This window comes from Poecilia reticulata, chromosome 9 (genome assembly GCF_904066995.2).
Source record: "Poecilia reticulata chromosome 9, P_reticulata-male-v2, whole genome shotgun sequence".
In the NCBI taxonomy this organism is placed as follows: Eukaryota; Metazoa; Chordata; class Actinopteri; order Cyprinodontiformes; family Poeciliidae; genus Poecilia; species Poecilia reticulata.
This window is the reverse complement of record NC_088838.1, coordinates 30,642,996-30,669,667: the sequence shown is the minus strand read 5'-3', so window position 1 is coordinate 30,669,667 and position 26,672 is coordinate 30,642,996. Positions and strand designations below refer to the sequence as shown.

The window sequence follows — 26,672 nt, the reverse complement described above, 5'->3', positions numbered from 1 at the left end:
AGACACCAAAAAACACGATCTTATTGACAAAACCAGCTTGGTGAGTCTTTTTAGTGCTTGGGCTGTTTTTGGAAACAGCAGAGACACATATAGAGGAACAGAAATGTGCAAAATGTGAATTTAGCATAATTCGTCCCCTTTCGAACACTTTCCCACTCCGAATAAGAATGGAAGAAGAAAACAGAATCCATCCTTCCATTTATCCATTCATTGAACTGACTGAGTAAACTGAAGTTGTGTTATTCTTAGATGTTCGGCGAAGCTGTGAAGCTACTGGTGCGTCTTAGTGAGCTGTACTGGTACTGCGTTATCGCAGAAAAGAAATTTCAAGCTAATCCAGCAATGTTTTTCTTCATTGGTTCGGTAGTAAACCTCAGATATCTGTACCGGTATCGGAAGCGTAACAATGGGATCGGTGCATCCGGTAACCCTACATCTAGAACAAAGTTATGCTTGACCCACCTGGAAATCAGCGGTGACGGAGCCGCCGCAGACGTCGATGAGCTCGGTCATGTCGTAGTAGGCGTCAAAGGTCCAGATGCAGCTCTTCAGGTTCAGGTGCTTGTAGAGCTGGATGCTCTTGGCCTCTCGGACGTTGGGGTTAAACTGGTAGGGGCGGTCGTAGCCTGGACCAAGAGAGATGCTGTCGTAGGAAACGTCATCCAGGAAGCCAGACTCTGTGGAAGGACAGTGATTCTCATTAAACCACAGAACTAGGAGGGAGGATGGTACATTTTAACAAATTAAACTCTCTGAAATGCCTCTAAACAGGCTTTGTTCATTTTTCCCCACATTAAAATTCAAGTAAATATTCTTCAAGGTAAGAGAGTTAAAACCAATACAAATACTGCAAAAACATAAGATCTTACCAAGTATTTCTGGTTGAGTTTGCAGTAATTTTTCAGCCAGATAAAGGAGTTTTGGGTCAACAATTCCTTAAAATTGGGAAAGAAGTGTTGGTTCCATTGGCAGACAAGTTTTTCCTCGTTTTAAGTGAAATAATCTGCCAATGTAACCTGTTTATTTAATCAATATTAACAAATTATTTAATGAAAACAAGCTCAGTTTTTGCAGAAATGTTACTTGTAATTTAGTTTAGTCTTATTCCAAGTTTATAAAGATATTTTTACTGGACACTAAACCACAAATACATTGTAAGATTTTGTGTTTTTACAGTGAATTAACTAAAGTTAGCTTCAAATAAATTTTTATATAATTTATATAATAATCAACCACATTCCTTTTTTTTTTTTTTTTTTTAAATAAACATATGTTTTTACTTTAGTTTTCAATTCTTGGATTATAATATCTATATTTATTATAATAAATCATACAACTTCGGTTAAACTTCTGTCTCTATGTGTTTTTGTTTGTGAAAATAAAAAAGGAATATACAAATATATTAAAAAAGAAGATTAAGTAGAACTATAACAGGTGTAGCATTATATGGAAATACAGATCAACAACGTAATAGATTGAGTCAACAAACTACAGTCAGGTGGCATTCTTTCTTAATGTTTGGAAATCAAGGACTTTCCAAACCTGGAAAACAAATCATTAAAATGTAATAATTTTCTGACTGACCAGAAATGCCCTGCAGCTCTCTGATGGTGACCAGGTTGGAGCAGACGTGCTGCTGCCTGTAGATCGACTCCGACAGCAGGAAGTGCAGGTTGTGCAGCGGCATGGTGGACACCAGCGGCAGCATGCCGTCCTGATGTGGGATCTGCACTGAGATGTGGATGCTGAACGAGGAGGAAAACAAAAAGAAAACAAAGCAGAACGGTTACTTTTTTTTTTTTTTTTAGAAAAATCAATCGTTTTTTTTTGTAGCACATTTCAGCAACAATACAGTTCAAAGTGCTTTACAACATGAAAAACACAATTAGCAAAAGAAACGATACATTTTGCCTTCATTACACATCAAAATGTTGATTAATGTTTCATTTATTATTAATCAAAAGCAATCTGAAGGTCAACACCCAGATTTAAGGCCTGATCTCTGGTTTCCAGTTGTCGTAACTGAAGCTGTGCGTCAACTCAGTTTTGTTTCTGTTCAGCTGGAGGAAGTTTGTGATTGGATGGGTTCGGAGTCACCTGGTGACATGTTAACTGTTCATCAGTGAGTACGAACCGGTTGGGGTGCTCTTTGTGCTTCACATCCAGGTATTTAAGCGTGGCGATGAAGGACTGGGCCTGGAAGCCTCTGGCGGTTCCCGTGGTAACGGGGGTGTGGCAGATGGAGCCGTCCGTGCCGATGGTGATGATGTTGCTCCGCAGGGGCGTTCCCAGGTGGCCGGCTTTATCCCGGGCCTGAGCCACACAGCGGACGTGGAAGCGACGGCTGAAGTAAATGCTGTCCAGAACCTGAGGGGAACGAAACAACGAAGGTTTAGAGAAACAGTGGAGGCCTTCTAGTCTTTCTGACCTGTCCAACATGCTCCTTAACCAGAGCCCAAATACCTACGAATGGATGGAGACGAAAGGATGAGTTTCTCTAGATCTAGATGGGATATTAGTTCTTTAATCCTGAAAATGTTCTTCAGCTGATAGAAGGCTGACTTTATTATCGTCTTTAAGTGTCTGTTGCCGTTGTTTGCTTCATAAAAACTGAACATTAAATACCCACCAAAGACATCTGAAACTCTGTTCTGGTTGCAGAAGCTTTTGCTACCTAACGGAGGTTGAGCTGACCTGAATTGTAACCTTATTTTTGACTGAGCGCAGGAAACCATCTGGCCTCACCATGTGGTTGACGCTGGTGTACGGCGTTGTGTCCGTCACCGTCTCAAACGGGGAGCGCGCTCCGCTGGAGTCGGTGGGAGCCGCCACCTCCCAGGAGAAGTGAACCTGTGTCTGGTTGATTCCCGCCTCCTCACAGTGCTCCTTCATCACGGAGAACTTCGGGTAGTGGGGGTCACAGGGCGTCACGCAGACCAGAGGGTAGCCAGGAGATGGAGTTTTCTTGCTGCCTTCTTTGGTCACCTCCTGGACGTGATTGTAGTCGGCCAGTGAAACCACCTGAGGAAGCGGGAAAACTCGTGTTAACGCTGCGACTTCTGAAAATGTGTTAAAGGGGTGACCTACTAAGCTCAAAATTTTAATTTTTAATGTTTTTGTACCTCCATTGGGTCTCTGCAGCTTCTAAAAACAACCCAAACACTTAAAAAATACACCCCACCTTTCTCTTGGCAATAAGTCAGTGACGTGCGGTCAGGGGAAAAAATAATATATAATAAAAAAATCATTTATAAAGGTATTTTCACCCTGTGGTTTGTACTATAAAGTACCTATTTTTCATTTAATTTAAACAAATCTGATGTTATTTTTCTTCAAAATCGCTAAATTTTCGCATTTTCTCATTCAAATGCTTGGGAGCGAAGCCGGAGAGGCAGCAGCGAGCTGAGCCTCACCTGGGATTGATCAACCTCTCACTAACTGCACTGGCTGCCATTCTATGAGAGCATGCTCCTCCTGTCTGTACGTCGCCAATAAAATGGTTAAAAACCTTTAATGTATGAACAGATTTTCCATAATTTAGATTATGTATTTAATGTACTGTTTTTTTATTGTCACCAACTGTGTGTGTAACGTGTTTCGTGTGCTGAGGAGCGATCAGAAACGGCAGAGAACAGATTCGAGGTGAGGCAGGCAGTTCTCTTTCCTCATGGCAGGGGGCGCTCATGATCCCAGACATTGTGACTCCACAACTGCAGAGTAAGAGACAGTAACAGTGATCTAGCCATACAGTAGCTGCGCTGATACAGAGAGCGAGAAAAACGTGGTTTTGAGTTGTACTTTAACGGTTTCTCCCTTTGCTGTTAAGCACAAAAATTAAATTTAATAATAAAATTAATAATATCTACATGTCTAAGTTTGATTGAAATAACGGAATTATTCTGCAGCGGCGGCGCAGCTAAGCATCACGTTAAAGAATAGTCTTTTTGCCCTCCAGCAGTGTACGCATGCGTGAAATTTCCTTATGTAAACAATAACATGCAGGGGGTCCAAATTTGTAAATCCGATTATAATTAAGTCGGTGCCTCACCAGCTATGAACCTCACAACACGTCACTGATACACATACGTCACTGCAATAAGTGAATGTTATTTGGTGTCTGTTTCAAAAACCAGTAGACTTCCCGTTACCTAGCAACCCAAGCAAAGATCCAGCACATTTGGTCATTTGTTTTTACTGCTGTATGTGCTGTACAATGGCTGCTGGACTGCAAAACCACAAAAATCTTATCATGTAAATTTGGTCCAGTTTCTAATGCAAATATCTTAATACACCTGAAATAAGACAAAACTAACTTAGTAGTAACTTTGTTGCAAGAATTATGAGCTTGTTTTATGAAAATAATTCCTTAATATTGGAAAAACATATTAGTCCCACTGGCAGATTATCTAACTTATAGCGAAACATTTTTCCTTGTTATTAATGAATTATTTGAAACAAGCAGCTTTTTCATCCGTCTTAGGGAAATATTAAGTTAAAACACGTTTTTGTACTTCCATTTGGGTTTCTTCTGCTTCCAAAAACACCCCAAGCTCTTAAAAGCACAATAGTTGTTTTTTTTTGTTAATAAGTTAATGATTTTGGGTTTCTGGAAAATAAAAAATCTCCCAGTTGTTAAGTCAGATTTGACATTTGGTCAGCTGGTTTTACTGATGTACAATGGCTGCTGGAAAAGACAAGTGTTTTGCTGTTGACTTAACATCCAGAAACCACTTGCTGCATTCATGTTGGCTATGCAGGAGGCTCTACTACTGCTTTTCAAAGATGCGTAGTTGCATAATTGTGCATCTTTTGCAGTCATTCTCACATGTGAGTGTAAACGTTGAGTTGGGAGGCATAGCCAGCAGCAGCAGCAGCAGCAGCAGCAGCAGCAGCAGCCCTAAAACAGCTCATTCAGAACTGATCAGACTAAAAATCTCATTATCTAAGAAATATTTTGAGAGAAAAAATGTAGTACACATGTTCTGTATCGCCCATAAACATATCCTGACCTGTTCAAGGAAGCATAATCGGTCACCTTTAAAGGTGAGATGCTTCTAAGAGGTTTTCCTTACTATTGGTGGGGCGGGGAGGATGAGGCTCCCTGCAGCCTCCTGGTCCAGAATCGTCACCGTCGCCGTGGTGATTTCACCGAGCACGGCCTCCACCGGATCATCAGGACCAAGCACCAGGGAGAAGGATTCATGCCACTCTCGGTCTTCATTAGACAGAATCTCCACCTTGAACATGATGTGGTCCGTTCCTTTAAAGCAACAAACAGAGTCAGAGATATTTAATCACACTCTGGAAGCTGCATCACAGGTTCTCTCCACTCACCAGGCGTGAACTTCAGGACCCGACTGTTGGGATTGTAGTCCACTCCAGACTGGGCCGATCCATCCCTGGTGCTGCAGCGGATCTTGGACGTTCGGTCCAGGTCTCCGTGGCGGATCACCTTGATGTTGAGCGCCTCGACGCCGTCTGGGCCGGGAGGCTCCCTGACCTGGTAGGACGCCTGTTCAAACTCGATGGTGGGAGCTGGAGGAGCAGAAGATGAGCGACAGGTCAGCATTAACATCGGTACCGCGATTAGTCTGATTTACCTTTTCAGCCTTAATCAATTAATAACTATGCTTAACTTTGTGAGCTTAAAATGTACATTTGCATATTTTCAAAAAAATGTTTTGTTGTCTCCAACCAAAAATGTCTAAAGATTTAGTTTTCCAGGTTTTAAAACTTAAGAATTTGTGGCTGATCTGTTGATTATTTTTCCAATTAACCAATTAATAATTAGATAGCAAAAGGTGGTTGATAGGAGATTTATGTTTTTACAGGATTTTAACCAGGTGAAGTTAAAACTGCAATTTGAGGAGTTCTGGGTATAACGTATTTACAGGTAAAGATTTTTTTAATCCTAATTCTGAAATGTGTTACGGCTTTAAATATATTGATCTTTCAGCAATCAGCCTATTTTTTGAGCCTGTGTAATCTAGTTAATGATTATTTGATTACTAATTTAGTGGGCGATTAGGTCACTAATCGATTAATCACAGTTAATTTGATTAATCGTTTCAGCCATTCATTGAGTGTATTCAGGCTGCGTTTACCATCCTCATCATTGGTGATGGTGATCGTCACGATGTCATTGGCTCCAATCATCGCCCCGCTCCAGTGGTCGCCCTGCGGCGTTCCGAGCTGGAGCTGGAATTCCTCCTCAGTCTCGAAAACAGAGTCGTCGTTGATGTGAGCCGTGCAGTTCTTCACCTGATGGACCAACGCAGATTTAATCCCACACACAGGATTCGGCACAACGTCTGGGTCAACACGTCACCTTCTCTCCTTTGAGGAAAGTGATTCGGGATTCGTCAGCGTTCCTCCTCTCCACAAAGTCATCCATCACCATGGCAGACAGGGTCCGAGTGAAACACCGCACCGACGACTTGAAGGACAGGTCTCCGGTCCGGATGACGGGGACATGGAGGACGGTGTCCTTCTCCTTCACGGTGAAGGAGGTTTTGCCAAACTGCATGGTAGGAACTGAGAGAAGCAGCTGGTTTTAGTGATGAGCCAAACCAGAGCAACACGGTGCGGAGGGCTCGCTACATACTGTCCTGGAAGGTGTCGGTGATGACGATGTCGGCTTCGTAGGGTTCCTGAAGGACGGCCCCCTGCGGAGAACTGAGGAAGATAATGAAGGACTCTGGACCTTCGATGGACGGGTTCTGAATGTCGTCCATGATGGTCAAACTGCAGGTCTAAGAAACAAAAACCAGAGGAAGGTTTGGAAATGATCAGAGTCGGTGGTAACTAGTTACATTTACTTGAGTTACTTTAAAAAAATAAATAGTATTTTCACTACAGTGTACTTTTTACTTGAGTAATTTTATTATGAAGTATTTCTGCTCTTACTTGAGTAAAATTTCTGGATTTTCTACCCACTGAATAAAAAACAAACATGTTTAAACCAAAAATCCAGCAGACTCAGACACACCTGCAGTTTTTGCTGTTATTGACAGAAACTGATTTGGAAAAATTTTCTTTTGTCTGATTTTGTTATTTTTTGATACTTATATGAATTATTGTCATTTTGGTTTTTAAAATATCAACCTATAAAACTATCATTAAAATGACATCATCAGACAGGCCGACATATAAGTGGAAATCTTGGTATTTTAAGGACCAAAATTACAATATTTCACACAATAAAAGCAGCAAAATCAGACAAAATGAAATGTTTCTAAATCAATTTCTTTCAGCAAAAAACTTATGAAGCTTTAACAAAAACTGCAGGTGTGTCTGAGTCTGGTGGATTTCCGGTTAAAACATGTTTGTTCTTCATTCAGTAGGTAGAAAATCCAGAAATTTGACTCAAGTAAGAGCAGAGATACTTCATAGAAACATTACTCAAGTAAAAGTAGAAAGTACAGCTTAGTAAAAATACTCCTAAAAGTAAATTTTCTCCAAAAAGTTAATTGTAAACTAGTTGCTACCCGACTCTGACCACCACCAGGTGTGTGTTGGTACCTCCTCAGTTTTCCCAGGTTTGAACTCCACCTTCTTGGAGCTGGGGATGTAGTCGACTCCCGGGATGGCCGACGGCGGGTCCAGAGGTCTGGTAGCGCACCACACAGACGTCACAGAGGACAGGTCGCTTCCCTGGCGCAACACCGGTATCTCTATGGTTCCTGGGCAAAAGAGATCCCAGCAAACTCGGGTCAAAAACACAACCGGATCCACGGCAGAGAAACCAAACACATCCATCTGGATGCGAGAGCGAAGTTCACACCAGCATCTTCACTGAACGTAAAGGTCGCATTTCCAAGCGTCACAGTCGACGCGTCGTTGGGTCCGTCGATGACGACCTTGGCTGACGACACATCGCCCACGCGGGCGTTGTCGGAGGCGTCCGACAGCACCAGCTCGAACTCCTCGGACAGTTCGTACTCGCTGTCGTCGACGAGCTTCACGTCGCAGGTGGACATGCTGACGCCGGGCCCAAAGATGACGCGGTTGTCGCCGCTCATGCCTCGGCTCTTGTAGTCGGAGCCGGACTCCAGGGCGTGGAGGCTGCTGCCCTTCGCCGACTTGGAGACGGTGTAGCAGAGAGCCGACACGGTGCTGGAGGCGTCGCCTGCGTGAAAAGGTCCAAGGCAGTTCAGACATGGAAGAGGTGAGGCGACGAAGCAACAATCTGACAACATCTGTCACTTTACCAGAAACAACAGAAGCAGAGTCATTCTTTTTATTTGGTGCTACATTTATAGAGAGAAGCAACAAGAACACACACACTCAAATATTTAAATATTTGATTTGTAAACAAATATTTAGCTCAAAATTAAACTTTTATTTTACTTTTCATTTATTATTATTATTATTATTATTATTATTATTATTATTATTATTATTATCTCTTTCTCTTTCTTACCGTTTATTCAATGTTACACGACTCTGTTTCTGTTTTTAATTATGTAAAGCACTTTGAAATGCCTTGCTGCTGAAATGTGCTATACAAATAAAATTTGATTGATTTTAACTAAATATTTAGTTTTGCAAACTAAATAATTTCCCAACTGGTTCCCATCTACACTAGTTGGGATATTAATATTTAGTTTTTATTTATTTTGCAAGCTAAATATTTAGTTCCCAGCTAAATGTTTACTTCTGAACTAAATATTTGGCTCCAAATGAAATATCAATTTAACTAAACATTTAGTTCCAAGTTAAATGTCTATATTAGAAAATTTTTCAAATTAAACATTTAATTTTCAATTTAAACATTTAATTTAAACAATGAGTTATTGTTTTCTAAACAAGTTATTTAGCCCCAAATTAAATAATTAACCTGACTAAATATTTATTTATAAGCTAAACATTTACTTTTCAAATATTTAGCTTATTATCTAAACATTTAGGGCTGCACAGTGGCGCAGTTGGTAGAGCTGTTGCCTTGCAGCAAGAAGGTTCTGGGTTTGATTCCCGGCCTGGGGTCTTTCTGCATGGAGTTTGCATGTTCTCTCTGTGCATGGTGGGTTTTCTCCAGGTACTCCGGTTTCCTCCCACAGTCCAAAAACATGACTGTCAGGTTAATTGGCCTCTCCAAATTGTCCCTAGGTGTGAATGTGTGTGCCTGGTTGTTTGTCCTGTGTGTCTCTGTGTTGCCCTGCGACAGACTGGCGACCTGTCCAGGGTGTATCCCGCCTCTCGCCCGGAACGTTAGCTGGAGAGGCACCAGCACTCCTCCCGACCCCACTAAGGGACAAGGGTGCAAGAAAATGGATGGATGGATCTAAACATTTAGCAAGCAGGCTACATATTTAGCTTGTTACTCTCTTCCACCTGCTCCCCCATTTTCAGCTAATATTCCAATATCATCTGCAAACGTCATGATCCAAAGTGATGTAAACTTCCAATCCAAAGAAGGAAAAACGTCTCAGAGTCGACAGATTTAGTTACCCAACATATTTAGTTACCCGTCTAACTCTGAGGGTCGATCTCTGTTTGCATTCATCACCAAATCATGAAACCAATCGCTACTCTTTCTCTCTCTACCTTTCCTCTCGATGGGCGCGCTGAAGAAGCCGCTGCTTTCGTTGACGTGGTAAGTCTTCTTGTCAAACTGCAGCGTTGGCTCGTCCTCCGTGTCGTTGATGTTGACGACGGCGCGCGTGTTTGCCCCGAGCAGCGCGTACACCGGCATGCTGAGCTCCACGTGGAAGCTCTCCATCCCCTCAAACACCTTGTCGTCGTTGATCACTATGGTGCAAACCTTGGTGTCTTCGCGTTCGTCAAACTGGACCTGAAGAACCAGGAGACGAGAGTTTTTAAGAAAGATACAGAACCGCGGAGTCTAAAGCGTGGCCTGCGGGCCATTTGTGGCTCTTGAAGTGATTTTTTGCAGCCCTCAGCTGCCATTCGAGGATGATACAAACTTTTTATTTATAATTATGTGAAATTATTACCAATATAATTTTCTTACAGTTGAAAATATTTATAACCAAACTGTTATAATCAGCAGAATTGAGTGTATTCACAGACTTTTACTGAAAAACCAACTTTGCTGTACATAAGTCAGCTTTTATTTAATTTATTAAACTTGGCTAAATATAATAAGTGATTAAAAAGAGAGAAACTGAAATATGTTTCTTATAACACATTTGTTCAATCAAGCCCAAAAGAATTATAAAACTAAACGACATATTTTTAATAAAGAAAATGTGCAAAATCATTTTTAAGTTTTGGATCTACAAGGAAAAAAAAAAAAAATCACGCAATTGTTTCATTTTATTTTAACATTTCTATTATTTATTCTTTTTTTTTTTTTTTTTTTGGCCTGTGAAAACTGCTGACCTGTCAATTTTGACCCACATGACAAAAAGTTTGACGCATCTGACATAAATCTCTGGTTCCTTCGACAGCGCACCTGTCCGGCGTATTCCACGTAGTCCTGCTGTTCGGGTCGCGTTCCGGTGCTGCTGGTGGAAACGGCGCTGCCCTGTTCGGTGCGACAGAGGACGATGGCGTACTGGTTGAGGTTTCCACTGCGCTTCACCGTCACGGCTACGGTTCCGGCTTTCTCGCTCACGTTGTAGCTGAGGGCAAATCGGAGGGACGGAGACGTTATTTTACATTTTCACTGCAAAAACACAAAATATTATCAAGTAAATTTGGTTTAGTTTCTAGAGCAAATATCTTAGTGCACTTGAAATGAGAGAAAAACAAGTTCCAAGTGACATTTTAGCAGCTTGTGTTAAGCAAATAATTCCCTAATTTTGATGAAAAAGAACTAGCTCCACTGGCAGATTGCTTTACTTATAAACGGCTGCCATGGTTTCAATCTTGCAGATTAGTTTCTGCAGCCAGAATTATTGTTGTTTTGATAAAATTGTGAACTCAAACGTAATTATTGCACTTGAATGACTTCAATCTTCTCACAAAAGATTGAAATTTATGATTGGGAAACAAAGCATCCGATATGACAGATTCTTCTTTAAACTACCAACAACAAGGTCTCTCAGTTGTGAAATTACAATTCTGAACAAAAACAGTAGAAGAAAAAAACTCAACACTAATAAATAATGATTTTTGGCACTGCTGCCAGTGGATCTAGTACTTTTTAATCAATTTTACAGATTTATTCACTTAAAACAAGATCCCATATCTTCCTGAAAAGTCACTTGTAAGTTACTTTTCTCTTCGTTCAGATGCACTAAGATATTGGCACTGAAGATGTTTGGTAACATTTTGTGTTTTTGCAGCGTTTCTGCCTTTGTTCAGTGCGGCAGTACCTCTTGTGCTCAAAGCTGATCAGGGACCACTGGATGTGGAAGACGTTGTCGCTGACCACGTTGGGTTTGCTGTCTTTCACCAGAAACTTGAAGGTGTCCATGGTTTCCTGGACGTTTTCCTGACGCAGCACGTAGCGGATCAGACCCAGATTGACATCAGCTGGAACGCAGAAACACGAGAAGAGCCGATGACCATTCTGGGTTATTTTTTAGGTTGAAAACGAGATGGGAGAGATCTAAAAACCTAAACCTGCACCGATAACGAAGACATCACAAGATTTTTATTTTCGTTTGTGTTTTCTGCTTGAACTCTTGGATCATATCAGTGTGGAAAACTTTAGGATCAAATCGAACAAATGTAAGAGTTTGACTCTTAAAACAAGAAAACAAACTATTTTGTGGGTTGATTTTTGAAATAATAATAAATGAATGCAAGTCCTTAAAGTTCGACAAGTGACTAATTTCTGAGGCTGTTGCTTTTAATTTCATGTTTTTACAGAACAGAAAAAGAATAACAAATATTGTGCCTGCTTAACTTCCTAATTCTTGACTCAAATATCTGAAAAATCTGCAATTAGCAGATAGTTTGACTCCATTTTGTTCTTGGCAGGTATTTCTGGCTTCAGTACGAAGACAGAAACTAACTTTACTTTTCCTCCAAAATAATTACTTTATAATTCGCCTCCTCTGGCTTTTTTCCATCACTTCTGGGTCCAAATGAGTAAGAATATCAACGCTGGCTGATATTTCCTGCACACCGATTCCTCCCAGAGGAGGCTGGAGAAAATATAAAATCTTAACAAAAGGCAAATGAAGATGCATAAACGCTAAAATGACCTTCAGGACGCTGAGGGCAACATGCAGCTGGAAAAACACACACACCAGTATGTAAATACTTCACACCAGAAATCCTTTTCACCTTATTCACTAACATTTATTCCTGCCCAGAGGGGATTATTTACTCATCGGTTGTTTCTTATCATCAGGAGAAGTGCTTTTCTGTACTCGGAGCTGAACACTGAACACATTAAAATGAGTGTTTGGAGTTTCTCTCCGGCCTGAAGGATCAACATCTCATAATAAAAACAGGCTGACACTGATTCCAGGCTGCAGCCTGAAGCCGAACACGACACAAACAGGCTCCGAATAAGAGCCCTGCTGATTGAAAGTCAAAATTAACTGGATAAACATGGAAACCTGGAGGAAAGACGCAGCTGAAGAGCATCTAAAGTCCTGAGCAGACGGTAAATCCTCTGATCCGAACGTCCTGCATGAAGAACCATACAGTTCATAAACAGTAAAGTATCTGAATATTAACTTACACGTCAAACTACGGATGATTTAACTCTGTGACAAACCTGGACAGAAGGGGGCAGCAATAAAACATGAAACTGAAGAAAATAAATGGAGCTTTTATTCCCTGTGCACTGCAAAAATACAAAATATTACCAAGTATGTTTGGTCTGTTCTGTAGTTCAAATACCTCAGTACACTTGAAATAAGACAAAACAAAGTTATAAGTAACTTTTCAGCAAGAAAGAGGACGTTTCTTAAAGTAAATAAAAGCAGGTACATTGATTCTAAAAACTTTTTTTAAGTAGATTTTTTTCTGAGTTTAAATATCTTGTGCAAATATCTTAGATCACTTGAAATAAAACAAAAATAACTTAAAAGTAATTTTCCAGCTAAATAAATAAGCTCGTTTTAAATCAATAATTCTTATTTATAGATAAAAAGTAGTAGCTGCACTTTGAGATTTTCACTTAAATGAGAGATTAAAGGTATGGAGAGGGTTTGATAATCATAATTTTATAGATACACTTCTTGCCAAATTTATATAATTTGCATTAAATGGAGCCGTTGACCTTGATCATGTCAATGAATCTAAATCACAAAATTTATCTTAGATGGCTACATTACGTGTCTGGTTCATTAAATATATTCTAAACACAATTTTTGATTTATTTTTGATTGTAAGAAAAGAACAGACTTAAGTCTAACTGGAAGTAGAATGCAATACTCATAATTTAATCAAAGTGGAGACACAGAACATGTAATTTCTAGCAGACAGAAATGAAAACCAAACTCCTCTTCACCTTGTGTGAACGTGTTGACGGAGTTGCCAGGTTTGAGCTTGCTCTCCAGGAATCCGTGTTTGGGCTCTGCTGTGATGTCATACACCAGCTGTCCGTCGTCAGTGTCCGGGTCCATCGTCAGCAGCTCTTTCTTTGTGATTAGATTGGTGGCCTGGCGAAAACATAAACGGGAACGGATCAGAGAAGGACATTTGTGAAGAAAAAATACGTTAAAGAAAAGGATGAGCAAAAAGCCATAGAAAGCCGAGAAACCAGCCAAAACTATGACAGCATTTAGTCACAGCACAAGACTCCACTGATGAATGAAAAGCAGGTTAAAATTTGCTTTTCATTCAAGTCTGCAGTCTCGCTGCAGAAGATTTTGACAAACCTGTAAAAACCTGAAGGCCAAAGCTGAAAAACGTAGTGATTACTGAACACGTTGAAGAAAATAATGAACAACATAATGAAAGCCAAGAAACCAGCTGAAGTCTGTCAGCATTTAGAAAGAGATCCTCCTCCTGCTGCAACATCACCTGCCTTTAATACCAAGTGATGGCCTGTAAAAATGTTTATCATTAAATCAGCCAGTAAAAGCAAAGAGATTTAAAAAAAAATTGTAAACAGGTGCAATTATATAAGTGTACATCTTTGAAAAGCATTAGTAGAGCCTCCTGCACAACCAACAAGAATGCAGCAAGATGTTTCTGGATGATAAGTCAAAAACAAAACTTTTTTCTAGCAGCCATTGTACAGCACATACAGCAGTAAAACCAACAATCGGAAACAGACACCAGAAAACATTAACCTAGTGCCAAAAAATGTCCTAGGTTGTTTTTAGAAGCAGTTGAGACCCACATGGAAATTAAAAACAAGCAAAAGGTGAATTTTGCATAATAGGTCCCCTTTAATTACATGACATTTTTTCCCCACAACTTCAGTTGTTGGCCAGTTTGCTTTGACTTCTTTGGTTTCTGTCAGAGTTTGTCGTCGGTGGCTCTATTAGAAATAGTTAAACTGAGACAAACATTGAAGTTTAACACTTTTTGCAAACTGTATAAATAAATCATGATGAAAAATTTTGCAGAAATGTCTGCAAGCAGTGTTATTTCCAATATTAATGTAGGTTGGATATGGATTTTTTTTAACTGCTGGGGGGGAAGGTTTGTACTTGACCTTTAATAAACACTTTCTAGGTGAATGTTTTGACAGATGTCTAAAAATATAACAGCAGAAAAGAGCAAAAAGTGATTTTAAAACCCTCGTTGCAGATCAGCGTTGTTATTCATAACCTCGGCTACGCGCTGCTATTTACTCGCTAAATATGAGCTTCACACTTCAGCAGCAACATCCTTGTATGTTTGCGCGGCTGCAGCTGAAAAAACACCTCATAATGGCACAAATATGTGCTAACAGGATTTGCTTCCTGCTCAAAAACCAATGATATGAAGCAGAGGTTCAGCATTTTCATAATTTGCCTAAGTGATAAAACACAGAGGACTTAATTAGCAGCAGCGCAAACAGCGCAGGCGAGGAACAATTTCACAAAATGACATTTCAACAGCGTTCAAACAAACAAACAAAAATAAGGCTGCATAATTGGCTTTACTTTGTGATGAGTTTTTAAAAAACACCTGCAGGTGGGGGAATTAAGTTTTATTTTGCTCCATATTTATGAGTCGGTAAGTGGAAAAAAAAAAGACTGTATTTAATTGGTGAGAAATTATTCACACAGAGATGTGGTGTTGCTCTGTCAACGATTGTTAGAAACTTTCCTTCCTCATTAAAACATCTCAGTTTTTAAACATTTCTTTGCGTCCAAAGCCGTTTTAAAACTTTGTTTTTAGTTTGTTGTACCTTGTTGTTCATGTATTCCAGCCACTGTAATCCCAAGTTGGTGACGATCCGCGGCGTTCCGTCATCCACCGGAAGAATATCGATTTTAAACTTCTGAGGAGCAGCTGTCACGATCTGCAAAACATAAAAACACACTTAGAAATACTTTAAAGTATTTAAAAAATAAAAAGATATCAAGGTGACCTTAGTGGGGAAATTACACAGTGATATATAAGTAAGTACTTTTATTCCTTTTTCTCATTAAAAGTGTTTAAGAAGCTGTGATTGGTCAGCGGAGCTGCTGACGAGGCGTTATGCAAATACGTTTCTGTTTGTGTCGTAAAATTCAAGAGTAGGAGAAGAAATCCCAACTAGGTGCCTCATTCAGTTAAAAATAAAGTGCTATAAATAAATGAGTTAAACAGACTTTGGGATTTATAACATCTAAGTGTCCTTTAAGTGTACTAAAGGTGCAGAAAGCAGAGAATCAAACCGTCGCAGTCATAATTTCATGATTAGTTCCTGAGCTGAGACTAATTTACACACCAGGATTAAGAAGATAGATTAAAAAATGCACTGAAGTTTGTGTGAAATTTAATGATTTCTGGGGGCGGGGGGGTTTGCATATTTTTGCACCAGTTTCAACTGCAAATATCTTAGTAAACTTGAATTAAGAAAACTAACTAACAAGTAACTTTTTTTGCAAGAATTATGAGTTTATTTTAAGTCAATAATTTCTTAATACTGATGAAAAAGTTCAACTGACAGATTATTTCACTTATGGGAAAATGTCTTGTTAGAAGTGGAACCAGAACTTTTTTTTCTTTTTTTTTAATCAATATTAAGGACTTATTTACTTAAAATAACACTTCAACATATTTTTACTCAAATAAGAGTAAAAAAGTATTTGGCAAAAAGTAACTGATCAAATTATCAATCATTTAGTAAATATTACATAATGAGAAGTTAAGTGGAAATTCTTGTATTTTAAGGACCAAAATGATGATAATTTATACAAGTAACAAAAAAACCAACAATAAAATCAGGAAAACAAAAGTTTTTCAAATCAGTTTCCTTCAATATAAATCTTATGAAACTTTAACAAAAACTGCAGGTGTGTGTCTTTCTCAGGTGAATTTTTGTTTTTCCATTCATTTTTACTGGAGTAAGAAAATAAAATTACTCAAGTAAAAGTAAAAAGTACAGCTTAGTGAAACTACTCCTAAAAGTAAATTTTTCCAAACAAGTTCCTCCAGTAAATGTAACTATTTACATCTGCTGACACGCAGCGATCGGCAGATCTGGGTTATCCTCACATAAATCACTTGTCCTTCAGTTGTGTCTCAGAAGAACAAGAGACTTTACAGCCTGTCATCACGCCGACATTGACACACGCCACTAAACGATCCATTCATCCACTTTATGCATTATTCATATCATATTCAATAACAAGGCAGCGCCGGCGGGAGAAGATCCACCTCCAACATCAGCACCAGAAACCAAACGGAGGAGACATGTGGAGGTGAGCGTCCCCCCGGTGATGGAGAGGTAATAAACAAAAGCCTGAGAGGCGTTTGTTTGTGTGTGATTGGATGAGGCGGATATCTGTACCTGCTGGCTGTCCTTCAGTTTAATCACACACAGACTATTAGTGATGACAGATGGAGCCGAGACGAGGAGAGGGAGGCCTAAACTGACATGCAGAGGAGTCGATCCCCCCCAGGCTGGATCATAACTACAACCGTGAAGCCGACGCCAACATCGCAGCGACGGACGGCCATGTTTCTGTCAGAGGTGAGGATTGAAGCTCAGGTGAGCGGTGGGAAGAACGGACAACACGCGCGTCCAAAGCGTGTCCGCTTATCGTAGACCCCCGGCATGTTATCGTTTACATCTGGAAACTTTGAGTCTGCGCACAACGCTGGACGGCAAAAAGACGGTTCCTTTACATGCCATCCACAGCTGCTGCGGTTAAACAATTTACAAACCTGGAGACGAAGGTACTAATAATTTAGTATTAATTATTAGCAAAGGGACAAGTAACGCAGAAAAACCAATAGAGAACAACTCAAAACCAGTGTTTTTCTTGCTCTTGTTGCCATAACAACTGACAACAAAACCACTATATGTTTCAGGGTTCCGCACAAAAAAACAACAAACACAAAGAACAGAACGTTCAATCAGTTTTACGTTTTAAGGCTTGATGTTTATTTCCGATTATTAATAATTGATCTCTGTGGTAGATTAGAGTCCTACGCTTTAAGCATAAGCTAATTTTCTGCACAAGTCCCTAGATGAGCTTTTCTAACCAATACATGTAAAAACGATAAAGAAGTCAAATGATAATACTAATTTAAAATAGTAAAACATTCTTCCGCGTCTGCATTTAATTAGTATTATGAACAACCACGAGAAAAAATTTGATGTGAGAATCAAAACCTGCTGTGAACTTAAGTTCAGTAGACAACTAAAGAATCTGTCTTCGGTTTCAGACGTTTTAAATTTTAACAATTTAAAAGGTTTCTACTTTTCGTTGTATGTTGATACAGTATGACAATATCTCTGATAGAGGTACTACCTTCTTTTCAAGTCATGAATGTAAGAGATGCTAAGAGGAGTTTGAAATTCAGTCAAAACTGTTAAAAATATCTCGGTGTGTTTAAAACACTTCCTGCTGAGACAATCAGCCACACGGGGAAACTGGCAGCAACACAACGAGACGATTAACAACCTGTTTATGTTGCACTTATTCATGACAAATCTGCGTTCGGCTGCGTTTCCCTGAGGCGTCTCGGCGCTGCGCGTTTATAAATCAACTCTCATCTCGCTTCTTGTTTTTAATCTGCCAGTGAATCACACAAGGAAAACTCCTCATTGTGACCTAAATTGTCTAAATTTAACATTCAGCTGTGAATCCTTATATAAAATTTGCAGACTGAAAAATGGAAAAAAAAAACATGAGAAGCAACCACTTGAAGTGATGGTAGGAAAATGCACTCAAAAGAATCAGAAATTTAGATTGAATTTGTAAAATTTTTTGTTAAATGTATATGCTTTTTTTTCTTTTTTTACTTTAAATTTGACAGCAAACATTTATCTTCAAATGTGATTTTATGGCGACCCAAACCGAAATAATCAGCAGTGAATTGAGCGAATGGCTTCCAGCCAATCAAATCACGCTCCTTTAGTCATGTGATTCAAGTGGTGTTGAGCCGTACCATTTTTTTTCTGCAGGTGAAATTTGTCTGATGAATTTAAATTAAAAAAAAAAGTTAATTTAGATAATAGCACAGGATAAAAATTGAGGGGTATTCATTCATTATCTAAAAAAGATCTGCTTCCTATGAAACAATATTCCTTCCATATAATTTGTTCAATATTACATCTAAAAACCTGTTTATTTTTTTTTCACTTTCAAAATTCAGAAATTAATTTCGAGTTCAATTTTTGTCAGGTTTTTTTTTTTTTTCTTTAGTTTCAGAAAAACATTTTGTGGAGAACAAACTTTATGGCACCAATTTAGCTCCATCCTCTTTGCATTCCAAGATGATTCCTTAAACAAACAGTCACAGTTTATCAAAGCTGCTCCTCTTGGAAAACCCATAAAACTACACCGGAACCTTCAGAGCCACATAAAGACGGTTACAAAGTCGGCCTTCTATCACCTGAAGAACATTTGCAGGATTAAAAGACTAATGTCCTGGGAAGATCCAGAGAAACTCCTGCAGGCATTTATCTTTAGTCGCACCGATTACTGAAATAGTGTCAACCAGACCCAGAACTCTGCTGCTGCTGCTGCTGCTGTTCTGACTAGAACCAGGAAGATGGAGCACATCGCCTCGGTGTTAAAAGTCTTTCCACTGAGAGAATAGACTTTAAAATACTGCTGTTAGTTTCTAAATCACTGAACGACCTAAAGATCTGCTGTTGCCATAGCAACCTTCCTGACCTCTCATGTCATCTGGTTCTGGTTCGGCTCTGCATCCACAGAACCAGAACCAGACGCGGAGAAGCAGCATTCAGCTTCAGAAATCGGGAACAAACTTCCAGAAAACTGAAAAACAGCCGAAACACCGAGCTCCTTTAAATCCAGACTAAAAGCCCTCCTGTTTAGAGTTGCTTCTGAAACATTAATCAACACTTTGATGTGTAGCGACAAAATAAAGTCAGCTGTTGACTGTGTGTTTTATGGCTTTATATTTTCGTGTTTTCATGACGTGAAGCACTTTGCCACTCAGAAACACACACCTCCTTGTCGGCCTCCTCCACCAAGAAGAAGACGTTGGTGCCGTCGGCCACGGTGAAGGTGAAGCGGTCTTTGAGCGAGTTGGAGCCGTCGTGGTTGTAGCTGACTCGGTTCTGGTAGACGTCGTCCATGGTGAAGCTGCCAGTCTGCCGGTAGTGCTGGCCGTTGCTGCTGCGCTCGATGGTCCCGTGGCGGGGAGGCTGGACGACGGTGAAGACGACGGACTCCGCCTCCAGGAGAAAAACAGACGTTAACGACTTCGTATTTTGGTCTTTACAGCAGAACAATTACACCAGGATGTAGAAGGGACTACACCAATGCCTGATTTGTTGAATAAATAAATAGTTTTTAATCTGTTTTTTCAGTTTTAGATATTTGTTTTAAAAAGCTGCAGTCTCTAACTTTCATAAAAATATGTTTTGAACATCTTTGCTAAAACTGTCACCATGTTGAGACAGAAAAGATCCATCTCTTCAAAGCAACCAATCAGAGACTGAAGGTTTTAGAGCTACCAATCAATGCTAAATGTGCTAATAATTTGTGTTGGGATTAACATTTTGTATTGTAACATTAACTTGGTAATAATTAAAAATAAAATGTTCGGATCTGGCCAAATTTATTTTATTTTTTAAAATTTTGTGGCACAAAATCACTCCAAGGACCACAAATGGCCCCCGGGCCTCACTTTGGACCCCTGTGATCTAAGCTAAATTGAACTAAACGTTCAAGCAACAGAGAGTTTACGGTATATCTGACCTAAAGTAGCCCTGAATTTTGTGAATGGGATTTAGTTTTAATCTGGCGTGGATAGATTTCATTAAAGGAGATTCACTGGTTAATCCCAAAGTCCTCCAGAGACACAAAAAAGCTGAATCACATTACTGGGCGAGACGTCAAATCTTTATGATTTGAAACACAAAATCCTCAGCTGACCCCAACAGAGTGTGAATAAAATAATCACATTAGCAGGGTGTGATGAAATGTTAATTATTTCACCTCTGTGTCTGCGTCTGTGGCCTTCAGCTCAAATTCAGTGATGGTTTTCCTCACGCCCTCCTGGACTCTCATGCCAGGAACCTGCAGCAGCGGCAGCGAGTCGTCCACTGGCTTTATGGTGATGTAGAAAGTCTGAGCAACCTGCAGGAAAGCAGCGGTTTACAGATTGCTCCAAAAACTCAAGCAAGAGTAGGAATACTTCAACATATTTTTACTCAAGAAGAAGTAAAAAGTCCAAGAAATGAATAAGAGTAAAAAAGTATTTGCAACATTTGTTACATTTTCAGCTGCTGCAGCTTGATTTGACTCTGCACTGCTTCAAACAAATGAACCGTTTTGAAATAACTGTTCCCCTCCTCGCCACTGGGGGCGCTGCACCAAAAGCCGAAAGGAAAACCTTTGAATAATTACACTAGCCAAAAATCTCCCACACACTGTAAGCACTCAGGCGTAAAGGGCAAACGACCTTTCTCACGTTTTCGTTTCTCCTCCTGATTTCCATTAATTTGAATTAACAAGGCAAATTCATGCATGAGTTGAACGTAGCTGGGGAAGCTAATGTGGTAATTTTTTACCCCTGAGCAGCTCCTGGGTCAGGTATATTTGATACAGGTGAAGCAAATGACAGGATTAGTGAAACACTGACCGTTGTGTTCAGCATGAACGAGCATTCAATGGAAGAAAATGAAAAAGTGATCGTCGGTATGATGGAAAGGGACATTTCTGGCTAATCAAAACAGACAAAAAGGGTCAAAAGTGTGGATTAACTTTGAACTAGATAGAAAAGATGAGAGCATAGATCAGTGCGTATGCTGCAAAAGAGAACTGGCGTTTCACAAATCAGGCATGTTGCACAAGGAAATACATTCTGGCTAACAATGAATGTATCAGACAAAAAATAGAAATTAAAAACAATTAAAACATCTATTTTATAATAAAATATATATATTCATACTTGAGACTGAAAGTTGACTCAATTTAAGATGATTTTTAATTTTTGAAAGTTAATGTGAAATGTTTTATTTCTCATCTGTTTTAACATGTTAAAAAATGTCTTTTATACTTCAAACTAAAAATAATGTGTGAATTTCACTGCATTTTAAGCAATAAACAGTTTTTTTTAACTGAATTGTTTTTACAACCATTTTCTCTTTCAAATATTCTTTTACCTACACTGTAAAACAACAACAACAATGTCTCTGAATTACAATAAAATACCAGCAGCTGTAGTTGCCAGAATTTTACCATCAATTCTTTCAATATGGTAAAAATATTTTACCAAATTCTAAAAAATACTGTAAAATATAGTATTTTTTAAATACACTACTTAATAAAATATGGTAAAAAATATTTATATATATATATATATATATATATATATATATATATATATATATATATATATATATATATATATTTATATATATATATATTTTTTTTTTTTTTTTTTTTTTACGTAAAATATCAGCAGCAGCTGGTACTTTATCACAAATTAGAGATGTGTTTTGTTACAGCATAGCTCCAGTAGCTAATAAAAAAAGGACAAGTTTTTATTTAATTACTTAATTAAACATCAGAGTAATTGATAGATTAATCAATTAATAAAATAATTGTTTGCAGCCCTCGATGAGACAAAAGCAGAACTTTTTGTGTGCTTTTGTAACATTTGGTGAAAAAAAAAAACTGAGACATTATGCCAGAAAAAGATGCTATAGTGAAACACGGCGGAGGCAGAGTGATGGTTCCAGAGTAAATAAGACGGAACCTTTTCTCGTCAGCACCTTCCCCTCTTTTACCTCGTTTGTCCCGTCGGACACGGTGAAGGAGAACTGGTCGGCGTGTTTTTCTTCTTCGCTGGTATGAACGTACTGGATGCTGCGAGACGCCAGATCGGCCTGAGTGAAGGAACTGATTCTGGTTCCTGGAGGAAAGAAACATCAAAACGTCATCAGCAGATTTATTAATTCATGCAAACTGTGTTTGTTTAGCCTTACAAGTTTTTTTTCTTCTGATCTACTTATATTTAATCTCTTTTTCTGCAGAAATCAGACTTTTTTATTAAAATATTTAAAATTTTGTTTATGGTTGTGCAGACAAATATAAAAGTTTCGGTTTTTTTTAAAACTATTTTACAATTTAAAAAAGAAAAACAAGTATTTTGCAGCCAACAACTACAGAAAACTGTAATTAAAATCAGAATTGTTAGAAAAAAGTCAGATTTTGAATGTCTTTTTTTCTGTTTCCCCTGTAAAACTGTAATTTTTCCTACAAATTCCAGGACGCAATGATTTGGAGCAGCATGGAGACTCTGTTTACACACAAACCAGATCTGACATCTTTAGTTGATGAATTCGCGTTTTGACGTCTCTGGCTGCAGAACGGGTTCACTGACAGAGATCGTTTGGTCATCCTGACATTTCTCATGCACCGTCATTCCGCTGCAGCCGTCAGCCAGCTGTGCATGTTAGCATGAAAATAACAGATTGATGAGCAGCGATGATCCGGAGGAGCCTGGTGGCTCTGAGGTGAAGTGGAGCTCGGAGAACGGAGGGATCATCAGCACGCTGCGGCTGCATCCAGCCGTCTGAAGCATCCATTCAGCTACGGCTGAGACCTGCAGCAGCACCGAGGCTGAAGCTACGCTCTGTAATGACGAATTCTTCTGTTGTGCTAACATGTAGCTAGTAAAATCACACAGGGCTGCAGTTTCTCTTGGATCAACACTTTTAAGATGATTTCTGATTTCAGAAAACCTTCATATTAACCTGAAACTTCCACTACAGAATGTCAAGATAATCTAGTTTCGATGGCGTCTTTGAACAATATTCACATAAAGGAAGTGGAAGATTTAACACTTTCTGTAAATTAGATTAATTGGATAGATCTGAAAGTAACTGTATGGCGGCATTACTCTAAAGAAATTTTAGAGTTTTAAAAATAAAAAAATTGTTGGGAAAAAAAAACACAACTCTGAAATTTCTGTGTCAGTAATTTATTACCCTAAATAATTTTAAATTAATTTAGGGCAATAAATTATTGTAGTCCTAATACTCCTTTGTACAACCCAGATTTTTCAAACTTGAAAAAAAAATATATATATATATATTTAAGATTTCTTTTCTGAGATGTCAACAAACCTTTTAAAGTATAAAGAAAAATTCACTTGTTTTCTTACAAGTATTTCTGGTCTAGTTTCTCATGCAAATATCACATAAAATAAGACAAAAATAAATTACAAATAACTTTTCAGTAAGATGTAGGAGCTTGTTTTAGGTAAATAAATCCTTAATGTTAAGTGAAAAAATGTAATAGCTTTTTTGGTGCATGGAAAACAAGCCGTTTCAAAAACCTACCACCGATTGGTGGGTAACGTTCGACGGACACTGTGCTGTTGCCTAGCAACCAAAGGTGAGCTCCAGCATGTTTGGTCATCTGGTTGACCAAGCAGCCATCATCTTTTCCAATGGCTGCTGGAAAAGACGAGCGTTTTGCTGTCGACTTACTATTTAGAAACCACTTGCTGCTTTTTTGTTGGTTGTGCAGGAGGCTCTACTTTTGCTTTTCAAAGATGTACGGTTGTATAATTGCGCCTCTGTCAAGCAGCTATTTTCACGCGTGAGAGTTAACGTTGGGTTGGGGGGCATGGCCAGCAGCAGCTTAATTGGATTTAAACCGACAAGACACAATAAAAGTAAAAGAATCTAAATATCCAAGAAGGATTTTGTGCAAAAAAATTTAATCAATATCCCTCTCCAAACCTGTTCAACAACAGGTCACCTCTAAGTGTCCCTCTGCACCCACCGGGGTTGGTAACGTGCTCCAGCTGCCCCAGGCTCGTCTGCTTGGTGACCCGGTAGACGAGTTCGCCCGGTTCGCTGTCCTGGTCGCTGGCCGACAGCTGCAGCGTGGTCAGCTTCTTCACCGAGTTTTCGTCCAGCACCAGGCCTTTGTTGGCCACCACAGAGGGAGGAAGATGATCCTCTGGAGAGGAAGACAAACGTACGAAAAAACAACTCACTGGAGAGAAGCAGGAACAGATCAAACTTTTCAAACACACATGAACTGAAGAAGACAGTTTTAATTCACTATTTTATTACTGTTTTTAATAATGTCTTGTGATAATTTTATACATTTCGCCTCAGAGACATCCATCCATCCATCCATTTTCTTTACACCCTTGACCTTTGGTGGGGTCGGGAGGGTTGCTGGTGCCCATCTCCAGCTAGCGTTCCGGGTGAGAGGCGGGGTCACCCTGGACAGGTCGCCAGTCTGTCGCAGGGCAACACAGAGACACGCAGGACAAACAACCATGCACACACACACACACACACACACTCACACCTAGGGGCAATTTGGAGAGGCCAATTAACCTGACAGCCATGTTTTTGGACTGTGGGAGGAAACCGGAGTACCCGGAGAAAACCCACGCATGCACAGGGAGAACATGCAAACTCCATGCAGAAAGACCAGGGCCGGGAATCGAACCCAGAACCTTCTTGCTGCAAGGCAACAGCTCTACCAACTGCGCCACTGTGCAGCCGCCTCAGAGACAAGGTAAACTAAAATATAACTATTTTTAGTTTGCAACCTGACTGGAATAAGAGCAAAACACTAATTTAACAAAATAATATAAAATATAAGACAACTTTTATTTCAATTACACTAATCAATAAGTCATTGAGCTATTAGGAATAATAAATATGTATTATATTGAAACAAACCAAATAAAATGTACTAAAAAAGTTACAAAAATATATATATTACAATTTTTTTTCTAGCATTTAGCAAATAAAATTTTTATTGCAATTCTAACCAACATAAATAAAAAGTTTAGTCTGATTTAACTTCAGGCAGAAATAAAAATAACTCAGTTTCTCTTTATTTGGTGTATGGAAATATCTTGTTTAAACTGTTTCTACTTTCAGGTTTTTAATAAAATGTTAGATTGCACTTTATTACAAAACTGCATTTTCAATATTTCCAAACCTTAAAAACACCTCATTAAAATTCAAGCTTTTCCAAGGACCAGTTTGAACCTGAACAGAGAAACCTAACAGGAGAGGATCCAACCCGTTATAAATGTGGAAACAGGGTTAAAAGTTAAAACCGGTAAAGTGAAAAGGAGAGAGGTGAACAGAAACCCTGCTGACATAAAAAATATAACAAAACAGCGCAGAAAGCTGGCAGAAAATAACAAATGGAGAAGCTGTTGAGCTGCGAGGAAGAGAAAATCTGTCAGGATCCACCGGAATCGCAGCAGGCAGGTTTCAGCCTCAGGAGGAAGAGCAGAAACTCGAGTCTGGAGACCGAGAAGGCAGGGAAGATGAAATCTGAGCTATACAAGTAACTACACCGCAGAAAGGGTGTTGTTAGTCTACTTTCAAATGCAAACATCTTCGTACACTTGAAATAAGACAAAACTAACTTACAAGTAACTTTTCAGCAGCTACAGGAGTTTGTTTTTATCAGAATCAGAATAAGTGATTATTTCATTATAACTAGCATATTTTCATCAATGTTAATGAATTACTGACTTAAAACAAGCTCCTATTTCTAGCTTGCTAAATTACTTGGTAAGATTTTGTGTTTTTGCAGTGTACTGTGTTGACTTCAATGCAATCCCCAAGTTGTTGTCAAACAATTACAAACAAAAGAAAAGCCGAAGCATAACACAAAAATCAATTCATACTCCTTTCAAATGGATACAATAATTTTGAATTTGCGGGGTTAATTAAATGCGTCGGTAGAGCTCTGAGGGCTCCGAGGCCGTTTTGTATTCAGTTTGTGTCCCGTGTCGAGCGCAGGACAAAGGCATAAATCTGTAGTAATTGCTTGTCTTCGCCAACAAATGAAAGAACAGTTCAGGCCTTTCTCTTTTTAGCTGCAGGTAGCGGCGAGCGGAGGAAACCTCACCGAGAACGCTGATGAAGAACGACTGGTCGATCAGTTTGTTGCCCTCGGGATCGACCAGGTTGAACTTGAAAGACAGGCTGCCTCCTTTCTCGCCTTTCTCGTGGCTGTACCGCAGCAGGCCTGCAAGAAACCAGAAACAGAAAACACCCGTTGTCATGACAACCCAAAGCACGGCGCTGACCGCTGTGGCTGCTACACATTATTAAATCGCGTCTGATTACAGCAACTTCAGCTCGAGTGAGACGAATCAGGAGCGCCGGCTTTACCTGCATCTAACAGAAAAAACTTTATATTTGTTTGTCTGTGTAAATATAAATGAGTGGT

The 26,672-nt window shown here is 39.2% G+C and overlaps 1 protein-coding gene across 3 annotated transcripts in view; it reads right to left on the bottom strand.

Annotated features, from left to right (window-relative positions):
- Window positions 1–26,672, bottom strand: part of fras1 (Fraser extracellular matrix complex subunit 1) — a 270,024-nt gene that overhangs the window by 16,548 nt on the left and 226,804 nt on the right. For all 3 annotated transcript variants that reach the window (XM_017306806.2, XM_008417773.3, XM_081610905.1), the window contains 21 exons: window positions 26,349–26,468; window positions 24,237–24,416; window positions 22,232–22,356; window positions 20,436–20,576; window positions 19,442–19,669; window positions 15,215–15,328; window positions 13,379–13,529; window positions 11,283–11,442; window positions 10,418–10,586; window positions 9,547–9,793; window positions 7,784–8,128; window positions 7,522–7,682; window positions 6,605–6,752; window positions 6,329–6,534; window positions 6,105–6,261; window positions 5,335–5,535; window positions 5,073–5,260; window positions 2,746–3,021; window positions 2,135–2,367; window positions 1,585–1,745; window positions 463–677 (listed from right to left, as the gene is read on the bottom strand). In XM_017306806.2, coding sequence (XP_017162295.2) covers window positions 463–677; window positions 1,585–1,745; window positions 2,135–2,367; window positions 2,746–3,021; window positions 5,073–5,260; window positions 5,335–5,535; window positions 6,105–6,261; window positions 6,329–6,534; window positions 6,605–6,752; window positions 7,522–7,682; window positions 7,784–8,128; window positions 9,547–9,793; window positions 10,418–10,586; window positions 11,283–11,442; window positions 13,379–13,529; window positions 15,215–15,328; window positions 19,442–19,669; window positions 20,436–20,576; window positions 22,232–22,356; window positions 24,237–24,416; window positions 26,349–26,468 — 3,926 coding nt within the window. The remainder of the gene's footprint in view (window positions 1–462; window positions 678–1,584; window positions 1,746–2,134; window positions 2,368–2,745; window positions 3,022–5,072; window positions 5,261–5,334; window positions 5,536–6,104; window positions 6,262–6,328; window positions 6,535–6,604; window positions 6,753–7,521; window positions 7,683–7,783; window positions 8,129–9,546; window positions 9,794–10,417; window positions 10,587–11,282; window positions 11,443–13,378; window positions 13,530–15,214; window positions 15,329–19,441; window positions 19,670–20,435; window positions 20,577–22,231; window positions 22,357–24,236; window positions 24,417–26,348; window positions 26,469–26,672) is intronic.